Source organism: Peromyscus eremicus, chromosome 3 (genome assembly GCF_949786415.1).
Source record: "Peromyscus eremicus chromosome 3, PerEre_H2_v1, whole genome shotgun sequence".
Classification (NCBI taxonomy): domain Eukaryota; kingdom Metazoa; phylum Chordata; class Mammalia; order Rodentia; family Cricetidae; genus Peromyscus; species Peromyscus eremicus.
The window spans coordinates 120109657-120126552 of record NC_081418.1 but is presented as its reverse complement, the minus strand read 5'-3'; the positions used below and the strand labels follow the sequence as shown (position 1 = coordinate 120126552).

At 45.8% G+C, this 16896-nt stretch overlaps 1 protein-coding gene and 1 pseudogene across 1 annotated transcript in view; one reads left to right on the top strand and one right to left on the bottom strand.

Annotated features, from left to right (window-relative positions):
* The window catches only part of Edem1 (ER degradation enhancing alpha-mannosidase like protein 1), a 31063-nt gene extending 15093 nt beyond the window's left edge, over positions 1 to 15970 (bottom strand). The window contains exons 1-3 of the mRNA XM_059258310.1: positions 15244 to 15970; positions 6209 to 6281; positions 660 to 763 (exon numbers count right to left, since the gene is read on the bottom strand). Coding sequence (XP_059114293.1) covers positions 660 to 763; positions 6209 to 6281; positions 15244 to 15725 — 659 coding nt within the window. The 5' untranslated portion in view covers positions 15726 to 15970. The remainder of the gene's footprint in view (positions 1 to 659; positions 764 to 6208; positions 6282 to 15243) is intronic.
* Positions 8896 to 9292, top strand: LOC131907258 (large ribosomal subunit protein eL30-like; annotated as a pseudogene).
* Positions 15971 to 16896: the final 926 nt, after the last annotated feature.

The window sequence follows — 16896 nt, the reverse complement described above, 5'->3', positions numbered from 1 at the left end:
CCATCTCAACTATATAAAAAGGGCTGCAACGTTTTTCAAACAAGTCATTTATTTTTCTTCTTGTTTTAGAATAAACAATTTCATAACTTCAATTTCAAGGTTCAGATTTAGAGCTGGACTGTTGTATAGCAATACAATTTTCAAAATATTGAAACAGGAAAAGAGCCAACATTTCACACTAAAGAAATCCAGGCACAAAACTGGGTATAGGCCATGATTCCACCACTCTTTAGCAAAGAGTGGGTGATAAGAAAGAACTATAAGAAGAAAAGACATCAAAAGAGCAAGCAGTGGTTTTTTTTGTGGGTGGAGAGATGCAACACTCCATTTAAAAACATGAAGAGGATTCCTAAGGCAGTTAACAAGGAAACAAAAAAAATACGAGCGGAATCACTGAAATTGCATTTGAGGGACATCTCTCTTCCATACTCACTAAAACATGTGTTTCTGTGCAGTCCAAAATGTGACGATGTTCAAGCATCGAAAGTACAAGTTTTCATAAATACTAAACTAAAACGAACATGAATAACACACACGGAGTCCATACTGTCCATATGGACTCAGGCTGAAAAACCCTCAGGGTAATTAAGTCCCTTACTCCCCCCCCCCCACACACACACAAAAGCAGCCTTCAGGTCATTTCACATGCTACTTTTTACCTTATCGTAGCTTCAAAGACTTGGACGGTGGAATCCTTGTCAAACGAAACAGTGTTGATCACTAACTTGACTGCTTTCTGGAACTCGGATGAATTTCCCATTATCTTTAAACAGAGGAACACAAACGGTTAGAGCAGCCTGAAATGACACTCAAGCGGCGGTCGGCCGCTGCATCTGTGAGTCTGCACTGCCTGCAGCTTTGTCCCAGTGGGGAAGGACACTCAAAACGGAGAAGGCAGTCACTCCTCACATCATACTCCAGGACAAACGGCGGCGGCGAGCCTGCCTCCCACCACTCACTGAAGGATCCCATCTCCAAGCGGCACAACTGTGTGAACGAACACCCCCAGAATCGCTGTAGCCTCATCTTTCCACGCCCTTCTCCTGCAAGCTCTGAGCTGACTTTTACTTGCAAGGCAGAAACAGTTTCTAAAAAGTTGTGGAGCGGGAGAAAGTAAGTCAGAAAATTAAGTAACAAAAATATGATTCTATCTCTGTTCTCAAATAAACCCAAGACATCTGGAAAACTAGTTGACCTTGCTTGCCATCCAGATGTGGAAAGATTCTGAGAACTAGTACTAACAACACAGCAAGAAACAAAGAACATTTAAGACGAACTAGAGTCTTGGAAAATGGTTCAGTGGGTCAAGGCACTTGCCATGCAAGCCTGATTGATGGCCTGAGTTCAGATCGCCTGAACTCCTGTAAAAAGCCGGCCATAGTTTGTCCTTTGACTTCCACACAAACGTGGTGGCACATGCCTGTCCCCACACACAAGTGTGTACACACTCGTACAGAAAAATAAATAAATGCTTAAGAAGTAAAAACAAAACATACAAATTGTTAGCTCTGTGTCCAATTTAACAATTAAGGTTCCTATGTGAGGTGCATAGACACAATGCCACAGCATGCTATTTCCTTCCAAAAGGGCAAAACTGTCATAAAATGATGTAGGTTAACCTATATGGAAATGATTTGATTTCACCCAAATTTTATACCCATTTTTCTTAAGGACACAAACACATACACCAATAACTTGATAAATAAATAAATCAAGGATAAATGACTCTTGAGACACTCGTTCTCTGGGGTGTGCCTTATTTCTTACTGTACCGGTCTGCTATGTGTTTCTGAAGTCATATTGTTTGCTTGGGTACAGAGCAGAAACAGGCTTTCTGTTTACAGTTCTTCCTTTTTAAAGGAACATGCAATCTTGTTCAGGTTGTACGCAATGGTCAGGGGACTGTTTCCCCGAGGGTTCCTGCAGCATATCTGCAAACATCTGCTGAAAAATGCTAACAAAACAAAAGCCACAACTTAAGAATACCTGAGAAATGAGCCAACACACTAACCCATTCAAGACCAGATATTCTACAATGAAAAACCACAGAAATGGTCTGTTTCCTCACAGATGTTCACCAAGAACAGTATCTAGTGCAGCTGCAAGGTTGATAGGATCTCAGATCAAGCTGGGGAAGGTGATGAGATCCAGGCAGTTACACCCTGGAAGTTGTCACATTAGATAGCCAGTGAGCACAGTGTAACCAGGGTACAAATCAGCCAGGCCTGAGAAAGGCTGACTGGACAGAGGAAGGGCTTCTCAGAATCCTGAAAACACTGATATGCAGCTCGCACGTATAATTCCAGCACTCTGCAGACTGAGGCATGAAGGTCACCAGGTGGAGCCTCTGACTTAACGACCAAAACAAATGATGAGGGATGTAGCTCAGGGGAAGAGCACTCACCCCACGTGTGCCAAGTCCTGGGCTCAATCTCCAAGTCCACCAAATAAATACATACACACATACACACATACATGCCTGTAATCACATCGTTTGCTGAGGCAAGAAGACCGCTGCAAGTTTAAGGCCAGCCTATACCTTATTTTTGAGACCCTGTCTCAAAAATTAATAGCTTAGTATATAAGAATACTTGCTACAAAGTTTGATCACTTGAGTTTAATCCCCAGAACCCAAATAATAGGAGAGAACCGAATCCTGCAAGTTGTCCTATGACCTCCACCCACATGCAGTGACATGTGCGACACACACACATACACACACACACACATATGCATGCACACACACACACACTAAATATTTTTAATTAAATAATTTTTAAACCACAACATAATTTTTTTTTTAATTTTTTTATTTTTTTTTATTTTATTTTTTTTGGTTTTTCGAGACAGGGTTTCTCTGTGTAGCTTTGCGCCTTTTCCTGGAACTCACTTGGTAGCCCAGGCTGGCCTTGAACTCACAGAGATCCACCTGGCTCTGCCTCCCGAGTGCTGGGATTAAAGGCGTGCGCCACCACGGCCCGGCAACATAAAATTTTTTAAAATTAAATAAACAAAATGCTATTATGTGATGTGGATCTCCAATAATCAGAATTTCTCCAGTTTGAGAACAATACTATGTCAAGGGGCATACTGTTAGAATACATGTTGGACAAAATTGGATTAGTAAACATTTACTTAAACAACAATCTGCAGTCCTACTATATACTACTTACTGTCAAGTGTGGAGGACAGTATGGAGGACTAATAGAGTGTGCTTTCTTAAGCTGTACACACATCTTCCAACCCTCTTCCACAACAGGGGTGTGTGTGTGTGTGTGTGTGTGTGTGTGTGTGTGTGTGTGTGTGTGTGTGTAGAGAGAGGCTGAGTCAGTAGCTTGGAGCATTAGTACTAATTACACTGCACTTACTTGTCTGGGCACATTCTGACAAGTGATGGTGGCTGACTTAATGGAGCAGCAATCACTTCAGAAGGAAATACTGGGAGACTGAAAGTGCTCTGCACCTACAGCCGAGAAGGAAACCCAGCAGCCTGATTAGAACCAGGGCCCAGTCCTGTTTCTGCAATCTACACAGTGAAGATGCAGAACATATCTCCAGCTCTTCCCAAATCCTGCAACTTTGGTACTAGCAAACCACGAGACAATCATGGTGTAAACTTAGCTACCTTACCCAAATCCAACTCCTAACTGATAGCTTTAAACACTTCTTAGGAATGTTTAAAGGAACCAGATAAATAGTTTTTGTTTTTGGTTTTTTTTGTTTTTGTTTTTGTTTTTTTTGGTTTTTTGAGACAGGGTTTCTCTGTGTAGCTTTGCTGGATCTCACTCTGTAGACCAGGCTGGCCTCGAACACACAAAGATCCGCCTGGCTCTGCCTCCCGAGTGCTGGGATTAAAGGCGTGCACCACCACTGCCCGGCTTGGAACCAGATAAATTGTTAAATAGCGTACTTGATATAGGATCCAATAGTAAAGACTGTCTTGGACAAGGAAAACAGGGAAGTTTGTACAATTACTTTTCCTAAGGAGACTGTAAAACACTGGGAACGTTTCTTGGAAACCAGACCCTACAGTGCTAGGCCAAGAAGCACACAGACACAGCCTGATGCATGTCCAGCATGGCTTATCGCCTTCAGAGGGTTCTCGTGTTTATGCTGAAAGGCCTCTAGCTCCCCGGGGTCAATGGGGATGCCAAGATGGGAGAGGGTAAAGGCAGTATGCAAGTTGGCAAGCCACATCTGGAGTGAACCGTAGCCAAAACCAAGAAGCAGTAAATAACAGGGGTGTTCACAGAGAGGGCCTCATGCACGGGCAGGCACTGGGTACAGACACTCCTCAGAAGCCAGTAGCTAGAAGCATTTGGGGGTACCTTCTGACCCTGGGCTCTTCTGGTTTTTACTCCTCAAGTACTGTAGTGTTATAAGCTAAAAAGAAGAATGGTGGATTGGTAAAAGGAGCTGACACAAAATTACCCTTCAGAACGAACGCTTCAGGGAGGAGCGCCTCACAGCCACAGCCATGACGCTAAAGTCAGAGAGCAATTAGGAGAGACAGGTGTGTGTGGTAGGATGGGGATCCTAAAAGGAGAGACAGCCCACTTAGTTCCAGAGAACAGAGGTTCTGACTCACAGGTTTTCAGGGTTATAGGCAAGTTTCATGCCTCACAATTTAGTCTGGTCTATGTATCAAAGGACACAGAGACAGGCACTCAGTAGGACCATAAATTTATTTTGCAGCTGCACAGGGAAGAGAACAGGGCTGAGAGGCCATGGCACAGTATCCTTTTTTTATTAGCTCTGTCCCAGAGAAAGAGCTGCAGGGTGGTTAGGCGGCTTTCTGGGAGAGAGACATAGAGGCTAGAAGGTCCCTGTGGTCTGAATGAGAAGTATCCCCCATAGGCTCATGTACTGGAATACTTGGTCCCCAGTTGGTGGTGCTGTTTGGGGACCTTATGGAACCTATAGGAGTCTCACTGTAAGTGGATGAAAATGTGAACATCCAGCTTCCTGGTCCTGTTGCCATGCCACGCCTTTCCCACCTCAGTGGACTCCCCTCTGGAACCATTAAACCAAAGTAAACTCTCTTTCCTCTACCTTGCTTTTGGCCCTGGTGTTTTATTATAGCAACAGAAAAATAACCAATACAGTCTGTGATATGACAGTCTACAGTAACTGAGTAACCAATACAGTCTGTGATCTAACAATCTACAGTAACTGAGTAACCAATACAGTCTGTGATCTAACAGACTACAGTTAACTAAGTAACCAATATAGTCTGTGATCTAACAGTCTACAGTAACTGAGTAACCAATACAGTCTGTGATCTAACAGACTACAGTTAACTAAGTAACCAATATAGTCTGTGATCTAACCAACTACAGTAACTGAGTAACCAATACAGTCTGTGATCTAACAATCTACAGTAACTGAGTAACCAATAGAGTCTGTGATATGACAGTCTACAGTAACTGAGTAACCAATACAGTCTGTGATCTAACAGACTACAGTTAACTAAGTAACCAATATAGTCTGTGATCTAACAGTCTACAGTAACTGAGTAACCAATACAGTCTGTGATCTAACAGACTACAGTTAACTAAGTAACCAATATAGTCTGTGATCTAACCAACTACAGTAACTGAGTAACCAATACAGTCTGTGATCTAACAATCTACAGTAACTGAGTAACCAATAGAGTCTGTGATATGACAGTCTACAGTAACTGAGTAACCAATACAGTCTGTGATATGACAGTCTACAGTAACTGAGTAACTAATACAGTCTGTGATCTAACAGACTACAGTTAACTAAGTAACCAATATAGTCTGTGATCTAACCAACTACAGTAACTGAGTAACCAATACAGTCTGTGATCTAACAGACTACAGTAACTAAGTAACCAATATAGTCTGTGATCTAACCAACTACAGTAACTGAGTAACCAATACAGTCTGTGATCTAACAGACTATAGTAACTAGGATAGGATGACAAAGAAAAAAGTAGGTCCTCTAAAAATTAGCCATGTACTTCTTCTCTCCCTTTAAGGAGAGCCACATTTCCCCTCAGTTAACCTTCAATGCTTTTCTTGTCTTCCCATGAAGATCATTAAAATAAATAACACTCAACAAAGCCTTCTGAGTACAGCATTTCCTAGAATTCCCATTCCTGGGGGAAATGAGGAAATACAATAAACCCCCAAACACTTTATCTTAATTATCTTAATTAAAGAAGAAAAGGCTGAGTACTTACTGCAAGTGTATCCAAGGCATCAACAAGAGTCAGGGAGTAATTCCCTAGGACATCATTGATGTTCAGATTTGAACTGGAAAAGAAAGAATGAAAATTAAAGGTACTTTACATTTAAAGTGAAAGAAGGCTCGCGTGCGCGGGGGAAGGTGGGGGCAGACCACAAAACTAAACACCCATCAGAAATAAGACTGCTGGCAATGTTCATGATCCAGAAATGGACTGTGGGTAGCAGTAGGGTGCAGGCCTTGTTTCTCGAGAGCAGCAGTATCTATGTGTTCACAGGATGAGGAAGTATAGGACAGCAGAGACATGGGTATAGGGTGGTAGTGAGTAAAGCTCAAGGGGATGTCCAGAGATGGGCAAATCATTCACCCTCTGAGAAACACTATCACCATCAAGTAGCTTTAATACAGTCAGACTTCAAAACTCTTAATTTCACAATCATTAGGAACTGAAGGAGGGATCCTGTCATATGACCTGATATTTCTTCACTGCTCAAACTATGACACACAATGAAAACTAATACATCCGGGAAGGCTAGACAAACAGTGAAAATGACCTGGTAGAACTGAAGAAATTCAGGTCACAGACTCCACTGATTCCCTTGCCCCATTACCACAAAGCCAGAAAATAATTCCAGAGGCTGGAAAGGAAAAGAAACCGATAGTAAAAGAAGAAATAAGACAACGGCTTAAAGATCTCACTTACTAGAGACCAAAGTAAGAAAGCACTACTTTCATTTCCAGCCACATCTAGCACCCTCCATCTTCTCTGCATGCCACCTGCCCTTACATCATCCCAAAGCCTCCCTGTACCACTTCCTTCCTATGAAAGAAGTTTTAAGGGCAGTATCCCACGGTCCTGGATGGCTTGGTCTGCTGTACCTCTCTCAAGGGCCTATGGGGGTTGCTAAAATGACTCAGTAGGAAAAGGTGCTTGATGCTAACCCTCAGATCCTGAGTTCATCTCCAGGACTCACGTGATAGAAGGAGAACACTAACTCTCACAAGTTATCCTGTACACATGCACCATGGCGTGCACGCGCACGCGCACACACACACAGTATAAAAATAAAATAAAATGCCTTTTGGGCATCATTCAGAGTGAAATGGGAATTACATGAAGAAGCAGGCATAAACAGCTTCCACATCTGACCTTAGCTGAATCTTCCAGAGGCTCTATTATGTGTGTGTTGGGCACTTAACGTAGGACAAAGAATCTACAGCAAAAGACAAGTTCCCAGAGGGGGTTACTAGGAACCAAAGCCACCAACAGCATCACTGGAAAGCTGCACTTGCTCCCTCTATTTGATTCTCTTAAAGAAACCTACACGATGGAAAGAGTGCTCTCAGGGTGAGAGCTATAGATTCACACAGGTCTACCAACGGCAGTGCCAAGCACACAGGAACTGCCAAGGGTTGGAGTAGGGTCAAAGCAGACGTCCTCACGTTCAAGTGTGTCCTCAAGAACACTTGGCTGGGTTGAAATATTTAATTCCGGGGCTATGCTGCTCAGAAACAGAATGAGTTCCCAACACCCACCTCACCAGAAAGTGGTTGCCATATCATTTAGCATCCCACCTGAAAGAAGTGAACGAGAACTCCGTATCACCTGGCATCCTAATCTGGGGCAAGTGCCTCCTCCCTAGCTGCCCCCAGCGCCTTTCCATGTTTACTGTGCCTTTTCTCTTAGTCCACACATAAAAGGGGCAAGTGTTCAACTCATTAAGAGCTGGGTGCACAACTGCCAGCAGAATGCTTGTCTTGCATGTTGAGATGCTGGATCTGACCCTCAGCACGGACCCGCCCAAAGCAACAATAAATCCTCAGTAACACTGGGCAAAGAGTCAGCAACAACTGGTAACTGTTGCCAGAGCTGATGTTTTTAATGTATTTGTAGTAACTGTGATAGTTCCACTCTAGTCAGAAAAATCCACTTAAAGATCTAGAATGTTCACCAGAACAGTTTGAATTCTTTTCTACCAAATTATCCCAACACTTAGGAGACTGGGGCAGGAGGAGAGAGTTCCTTGCTTACACAGCAAGATCATGTCTCAGAAAAAAAATAACAACCATAAAATTAATTGTAAGAAGACGGCTGAGTCAGGAGATGCCAGCCTGCCATCCAGGGAGCAGCATGTAACAGGCACACAGGTAAAGCCACGGAACATGTGGCAACATCTAGATTAACAAAAATGGGTTGAGTTTAAGTGTAAGAGCTAGTCAGTGGTAGGCCTGAGCTAATGGCCAAACAGTTTTAAATAGTATTAGCCTGTGTGTGTTTATTTGGGTGTAAGCAGCTTCGGAAATGCAAGGACGCAGAAGCTGGGTGGACACAGAATAACTTTAGCTACAATTAATAATATAAATTATCAAAGTATGGAGAAGAGGGTAGAGAATGAAGAAAAAATCAGATTCCATAAAACAAAGGGTCCTAGCCCAACAGCAAGACATTTTCCCACTTCCGTTTGTCAGCCCATCCTGCAGATGGGCTGACAATAATAACACAGCTCTGTTCTTCAGACATGCTTATGGTAGTCCTGTCTCACCTAGTAGCTCTTAGGGAAGTCAATCTTTCAGTACAAGGCAAAAATCAAGAGTACAAGTAGTCCCATGTGCCTTTCTTACTCCCCGGCCATCTTGGTGGCTGGTCTTGGTTGGGGGCTGTCCCGCACCTAAGGCAGGAAGATGGTGGCCGCAAAGAAGACGAAAAAGTCTCTGGGAGTCGATCAACTCTAGGCTCCAACTTGTTATGAAAAGTGGAAAGTACGTGCTGGGACACAAACATACTCTGAAGATGATCAGACAGGGCAAAGCGAAATTGGTTATCCTCGCCAACAACTGTCCAGCTTTGAGGAAATCTGAAATAGAATACTATGCCATGTTGGCTAAAACTGGTGTTCATCACTACAGTGGCAATAACATTGAATTGGACACAGCATGTGGAAAATACTACAGAGTATGCACAGTGGCTATCATTGACCCAGGTGATTCTGATATTATTAGAAGCATGCCAGAACAGACTGGTGAAAAGTAAACCAGGAAAGTTTTTCTTTAATAAAACTTTACCAGAGCTCCTTTAAAAAAAAAAAACAAAAAACAAAAAAACAAAAAAACAAGTAGTCCCATGTAAGCAGCTGGTCCAATCACAACTCAACTCCCTCCTAAATCATCACTTGTGCGTGAACCTTCTTTTTTCTTTTTGTTTGTTTCTTTCTCTTTTTTGTTTGTTTGTTTTTAGTTTTTCGAGACAGGGTTTCTCTTTGTAGCTTTGGTGCCTGTCCTGGAGCTCACTCTGTAGACCAGGCTGGCCTCGAACTCAGAGATCCACCTGCCTCTGCCTCCCGAGTGCTGGGATTAAAGGAGTGCACCACCACCACCCGGCCGGCGTGCATGAACCTTCATGGCGATCATTCCACTGTGCCACTCTGAAATTCTTACTACCTCTAAACAAACAAACAAAAGCAAAGAAGAAAGCAAAGGGGGAGGAGGGAGAGGGGGAAGAGGAGGAGAGAGACAACAAGGACGAAGACCAAAGCCTCTGCTAGAAAATCTCTAATTCCGTAGCTAATAAAATCATGCAGCATGTTGGAAAACAACACAAGAAACCGTGCTGCGCATACTCAACCTGCAACAGCTGTTTGGAAATCTTATCTTCTGTGTAGGCAGAGAGATAACGCAACAAACAGTCCCTGAGCACTCAAGGGCTTAGTTAGTAATCCAAGAGAAGCAAAGGGGACAGGACTCAGTTCTCAGTTAAAATCTGGAATGGTGGCTCAAAGAACAGGAATCAAACCCGAAATGAGCAAACCAAGGAGAATCACCTTCCATAGCTCAAGGAAGTCCTGTGCCGGACTCTGAAAGATTTTTTTTTTTTTTTTTTTTTCCGAGACAGGGTTTCTCTGTGTAGCTTTGCGCCTTTCCTGGAACTCGCTTTGGAGACCAGGCTGGCCTCGAACTCACAGAGATCCGCCTGCCTCTGCCTCCCAAGTGCTGGGATTAAAGGTGTGCGCCACCACCGCCCGGCTCTGATTTTTTAAAAAAGGAATTCTGAAAGAGGCCACCTGTGTGTGTGTGTGTGTGTGTGTGTGTGTGTGTGTGTGTGTGTACATCTGCATGTGTGTGAAGGCACAGGCACTCCATGCATGGTAAGAGGCCTGAGTAGGATTTCAAGTATCCTGCTGTCTCTCTCCATCTTATTGCCTTGAGACAGGGTCTCTCACTGAACTTGGAGCTCACCAGGGCAGTCAGCAGGTCCCAGCAATCCTCTTGTCTCCACCCCATGGTGTTGGGTTACAGACACAGGAGTGACCACGCCCAGCTTTTTACAGGCTTGTTAGGGACTCAGACTCAAGTCTTCACACTCACACAGCAAACACTCTTACCACTGAGCCGCCTTCTCTTCTTGGCTCAGGAGGTGGCCATCTTAAGTTAGATTGCCTAGGAACAAACTAGGTGAGGAACCAATATTTGATCTGTCCGTTGGAATTTTCCTTCTGTCTTAAGAATGTGGTTTGGGGGAGGGGGTGGAATCAAGCATAGTCACGGGCCCAAACCCCAAATGCATAGTAGCCTTCTACAGGATTACAGAAATATCTAAATTTACTCCAAGGTTTGAACTTGGATTCTACAACCAACAGCAGCCAGGAGAGAGGCTGGCTGTTTTCCTAGGGTTGGAGATTTGTTTACTTCATGATAACACAGGCCCCGCGGCTATCAAGATAAGCATTGGGAGGCTGTGACTAAAGAGAAATGACACAGCCAGGTGGAGAAGGTGGATCAGACTGATCAGGAACCTAGGCCATCCTCGGCCACCTATTCAGTTAAGGGCCAGCCTGTGCTACATGTGACTCTGTCTCAAAAAAACAAAAAAAAGGGAGAGAGAGAGAGTGCACCTACATTTTGTTTTTGTGATGTTTTAGGTAATATTCAATGGCAAGTCCATTCTTTTTTAAAATAATATTAGATAATGGCAATGAACGTATTTGAATTTTGAAATCTGAAATATTTTCTGGGCATGGTAAAGGCACACCTTGTAATAATTCCAGGCCAAGGCAGGAGAATCCTAAGTTTGAGGACAGTGTGGTAGACTGTCTTAAAGCAATTTTTTGTTACTTTGGTTTTTGCAGCACTAACATTGAATTAAGGGCCTCCTACATGCTAGGCAAGTACTCTACCATTGAAATATATCCCCAGACCTCAAAATAAAAGTGTATTTTGTATGTGTGTATGTGCATGTGCATCCATATGGAGGAGACCGGAAGACCAGCTGGAGCTCGACTTACAGGTAGCTTTGAGTACTGAGAACGAGCTCAGTCCTCTGTAAGAGTAGCGAGCACTTTTCACTACTGAGCCACATCTCCAGCCCCTCAAAGTCTAATTTTTAAAGGGCCAGGAATGTAGTTTAGTAGCAGATCACCTACCTGGAATGTGTGGGCCCTGGGTTCAATTCTCAGTATTAGGGGAAAAAAATTAAGTCTTTTTATTACACTTTATTTGGGAAATGTAAACATTTCCTTCCTACTTGTTCAGAACCAGAATGACAAAGCACAGACCTGAAACTCTTAAAAATATCAGAGCACAAGAGGAACTGTACCACAGAGGGTTTGACAAACAAAACAAGCCCAAACTAAGCTTCCTGTTTCTGGAATTGGCCAGGGTGAGGGTCTGCTCAAGGCCACACAATCCCGGGGCTCTTTCACCGCGTCAGAAACACAAAGGCTTGCCACCCGAAAGTCAAATGATACCATTCCTCACTATTACTAATGCTGTCATCCCGATCAGAGACTTGACTTCAACTTACATGAACTGCCACTGCATAACCAAAGCAAACCACAACATCTCCCCAGACCTCTGAAAAGGTCTATGCACCCCAAGATGCCACCTGGACCAACAATTTCAACCAACCACCATCACCTCACTTTGCTGAAGGGCCCCCACCCCACCCCTAAATGCTTCATAAAGTGCTTATGGTTCATTACAAAAAAAAAAAAAAAAAAAAAAATCATTGCCCGGTAACGCAGAACCTGTAACTCCAGCTACTCAGAGGTGTGAATTAAGATGACAAATTCAAGGCCTGCTGAGCTGCAGGGCAAGTTGAAAGCCAGCCTGTTCAACTTAAAAAGACTGTCTCAAAATAGAAAGTGAAAAAGGAGCTGGGCGGTTAGCTCGATGGTGGACTACTTGCCTAGCATGCACAAGGTCCTAGGACAACAGGCACTTAGCTGCTTCTGCTGAAAAGCTCAGATCTCACTCGAGCCCACAGACAACTAAACCAGGATGGAAGTCTGCCATTTCCATCTTCCTTCTGCGTCTGTCTCCTTGCCTTTGGGTCATCCTGCTTTTCTCTACACATGGCCAGGTGAATCATTCCAGGAGCGCCTATGTAGATCCAGTGATTCACACCCTCTCTCATTCCTGTGAGACTGAAGGCATTGTCTTAAACCTAGAGTTACCTTAGATTCCACATGATGAGAACAATTATCTATGATGGGGAGGCTGTACTCTAAGCAGATCACCTTACAAGAACTAGAATTTCGGTGAAGACAATTCGGAATGGATTATCACAGTGCGGGCCATGTTGCAGGACCTGAGCTGAGACTGTAATGGCCAAAACCACATCTTGACCGGGATTACTTAGTTAGCTATCACACACCCTCTGCCCCAATCCTCCCTCTTCTTGAACCTAAGGGTCATGGCAGGATCCTGAAGCCCAGCTCAGGGACAGATGGACCCCTTTCTTTGTTCTTTCCCAGGACGTCAATTCTCTTCTCTCTGCTTTGTACCAGCAGTTGTCTCTTTAATTGGCACCTTGAGGTGAGTGACCAAGCCCAGCTTAGCAGGACAGCTGGGGCCAGATCTTTTCCTGGAACATTCTGGTTATGCTAGGAACCATCTTCAGCACGGAAGAAGACAGACTGACAGACCGACAGACAGAAGAAAGAAAGAAAGGAACAAAGGAAGGATAAAAAGAAGCGCATTAAGGAAGAGCCACTTTCTGAGGAAGTGCCACGTCATCAGCACAGCAATGCCTAGTCCAGAACAAAAAGAAGAAAAAGGACAATGAGGCAATGAGGCTAACGGAAGGGAACCATAATTCTGTCACCTGGACACATGTCATACTTAAGATTCAGATGGGAGTGTAACAGAAGTGTTCTATAAAATTTTCTAGGGAGGTTGAAACAACAGTCGTCATCTATAGCTTTTCAAACCTTTTTTGTGTCTGATTGTCAACTGTAAACCTTATTGGTACACAAATAAAAATACTCTCTTTGTAAAACCTAAAAAAAAAAAAAAAATCCAAAATGGTACATACAAGTTGCCACTGTGTAAAAATAAATCAATAAATAGAATGTGTTGCCATATGGACACAGACTGTCAGAAACAAGCTACTGAAAGTAACTAGTGGGATTTTTGTTTCCCCTCCCAGATTTAAAGAAGTCTGTTCTCACAAGAGAAAGGGGAGGGGAGGGGAAGGGAGCTGGAATTGAAGAAAACATAACCATAGATACAGTCTCTCCTCTATGTCTCTTTTGAGTGAGACAGCTCATCCACTCCCTATAATCTAAAGAGGAAGTGTTACTTCAGGTAATTTTATAGTTTTCCCCCAAAGAAATGGAGGAAAAAGTACATTTACATGAAAGAAAGAAGAGCTGAAATGTAGCTCAGCTGTAAAGAGCTGTATAGAGCCATGTGTTCAACTCCCTGCACTCCTGAAAGAAAGCAGGAAAGAAAGCAAGGGGGGGGGGGTGTTATAGGTACAAAAGCTGATATGGCTAAGCAAGACAAATAGTTCATCAGTCCAAGAACTATGCAAGGCCCAGTGCCTCTGTGTGGGATGCTCCCTTGCTATTAGCTCATCAGGCTGCAAATTACGACACAAATTTACACTTAACCAACCCACTTATATAGCTCTTTATGCGCTCTAAGAGTATTAGCTTTTCTTTAAAATTGTTAATGTATTGGGGGCGGGTGTGCATGGGTGTCACAGAGGTGTGTAGAGGTCAGAGGACAACTCAAGGAGTCTCCTCAGTGTGCTCTTTCTCCATCCTCCATGTGGGTCATGGAGGATCAAACTCAAGTCCTGAGCTTACTGCCAAGCACCTTCACTGGCTGGGCCATCTCACCAGCCCTTAGCTTTTCTTTTACCTCCACTGCTTCCCACTAGGACAAGGAAAATATACACGTCAGGTGTCCAAGGGTGCCCATGTGCCAAGACAATGAACAACCCAACTCTACTCCCATCTAAGGGGAGGAAAACACCACAGTCACCAACTAGCCTAACTGGGTCGGTGGCAGTGCACACCTTTCAAGAGGAGGACCTTGGCTGGGTGTTCTGTTCTCTTGGACTTTGAAGTTAACTAGAGTAACCCTGGAACGCCACCTTCCCATACGTGGCTAGTAGGCTGGGAGGACTGCCTGACCTTCTGACAGCACCGTCACCCCATTAGTGTTTACGATGGTACCAAGCAATGACGGTGTCAGTCAATTCAGCGCCTAAGAAATCATCCTTCGAGGATCCAGATCGCAAATCTGGGCCAGGCAACGGCCATCCCTCCCAACTAGCTCTCCTCAGCCTAGGCAACGGACCCTGGGAAGGAGAAATGCTAACCCCTCACGCCATCCCCTGCGTCCAATTCACGGGATGGCCCATTTCTCAGAACCCTTAATCTTTATATTAAAGATTGGGTGTGGCGTTCTGATCAGGAATGGGGAGGGTTCGTTCTAAAGCTGCGTTTTCCAAAGGAAGCCTATAGCTAGCACTTAGATAATATGTCCATCTGGAGCAGCGGCGTGCCTTGCCACTGTGACTGTCCCTTCCGGTCTCTGGCCCTCAGTTTCCCCATCTGCAACAGAAAATGACAGGGACAGCTGTCCTGAAGTTTGGAGGGTCCAGGAGAATCAAAGAGAATGGCAGTCCACAGGGCAGAGGGGAAGGGGAACTTTGGACTTCGGTGGACTCTAAAGACCCTGGTGTCCCCTCGGGGACCCGAAGGGGCGGAAAGCGGCGCGCGGGGCGTCCGGAGGGCTACTCACGGGTCCCCGCGGTCCGGCCCCCGGCCACGGCAGTAGATGGGGTTGAGCTCGTCCTGCGGAAAGGCGTGCGCCATGTAGTTGTCGTAGCCGAAGACGAACATGCCCCGCGCCAGGTCGCGCATCTGGGCACGCAGTTGCGGCGGGAAGGCGCCGCTGTAGCGCCGCTCGTACTCGTCCGGGCCGCAGCCACGGCCGCCCAGAGCGTAGCCCCAGTGCGCCGGGCCACACATGCCCGGCCCCGGCCCCCGCGGGGTCTCGAGCCGCCCCTCCGTCCCGTGCCTTGGCCGATGCAGCCAGGCCGGGCCTTCGGGAGGACCCACCGGCCCCGAGCCGTCGGGGCCCCTCAAGCGCTGGAAGCCGAAGCTGAGTGGAAAGCGCTGGTAGAAGCCCATGCTGGGCCCCAGCCCGAAGACCAGCCAGAGCACCGCGTGGAGGCCGAGGCGCAGCAGCACCAGCCCCAGGACGAGCGCTCGCCATTGCATGGTCGCGCGGCCGCCGCGGGCATTATTTTGAAGCTCCGGGCGCGTCCCCAGCCGACCGCCGCCCCGCGCGTCCGCCCGGGAGCCTGCTCACTTCCCCTTTAAGGAACTCCCTCGTGACGCACCAGGAACTGGCCCATTGTCCCCCGCCCTGCGGCCCGGCCCGGCCCGGCCCGGCCCGCCAGGCCCCACGTTCGCCCGCCGGCCGCCCAGGATTGGCCTGGCGCGGCCCGGCCTCGAGGGGCGCGGCCGGGGACTCCCTCCCGCTCTATAGGCCGCAGGGACAACAGGGCTCCGCCCCACCGCAGGACCACGCCCCCTGGGCGGATCCGAGTCAGGTCGGACTGGCGTGGCGAGCCTAGGTCGCTCTAGCTTTAGAGGAGAGAACTTCGAACCAATGAGAGCGCAGCACGGGAGCACCCCGCGAGGTCACAGATGAGGCCCCTGACCCGCCCTTGCTCCGGTAAATGATGCCCCTGGGCGGAATGTTTATTGGTCTGAGGTTGGATGGTAGAAAGCCCCTCCAGGTCTAGGGTAGTTAAGGGCCTGGGCCCTTAGGCAAAGGAGGTAACTGCACATATCCAGGAAAGGTTTTTAACTTGGGTGGGAATAGGACCCCCTACGTCCGGCTCAGGCTCAGACTGTGCAACATCCCATCCGGATTTTTTTTTTGGGGGGGGGGGGACGCCTTAACTCGAAGAATCGTTCTTGATACTTCTGAAATACTCTGAGATTCCATCCTATCCCAACAGGGCGGGAGGTGGTACTAAATGGTTCTAATTTTCATTAGAACTATTTAAACATTTTCCTGATCCATCATCTCTACAGTGCAAGGCAGCGGGCGACCTCGGAAATGTAGGGCAGATTTGGGGTATAATCCCTTTAAGTCCTAATTCCTATAATTAAGGTTACAGATTTCATTTAAGGGCTGTGGCTTTCGTGTAAGGATTCGACTTGGGGAGCCTATCAGTTTTGCCTTCCCTAAGTTTACACCGTATGTCTATCAAACTCAAAAAGTAGGAGAAGCAACCAAGTCAGAATGGTTCATGTCACCAATCATCAAGGCAGTGATGGGGAGGACTTAACGCTCATTCCACTTTCAGGGTCAAAGGAGTTCCTGAAACGATAGGGTACAACAGAGCAGCCAGCGAAAAGTTAAGTTCTTTGGGTTGGT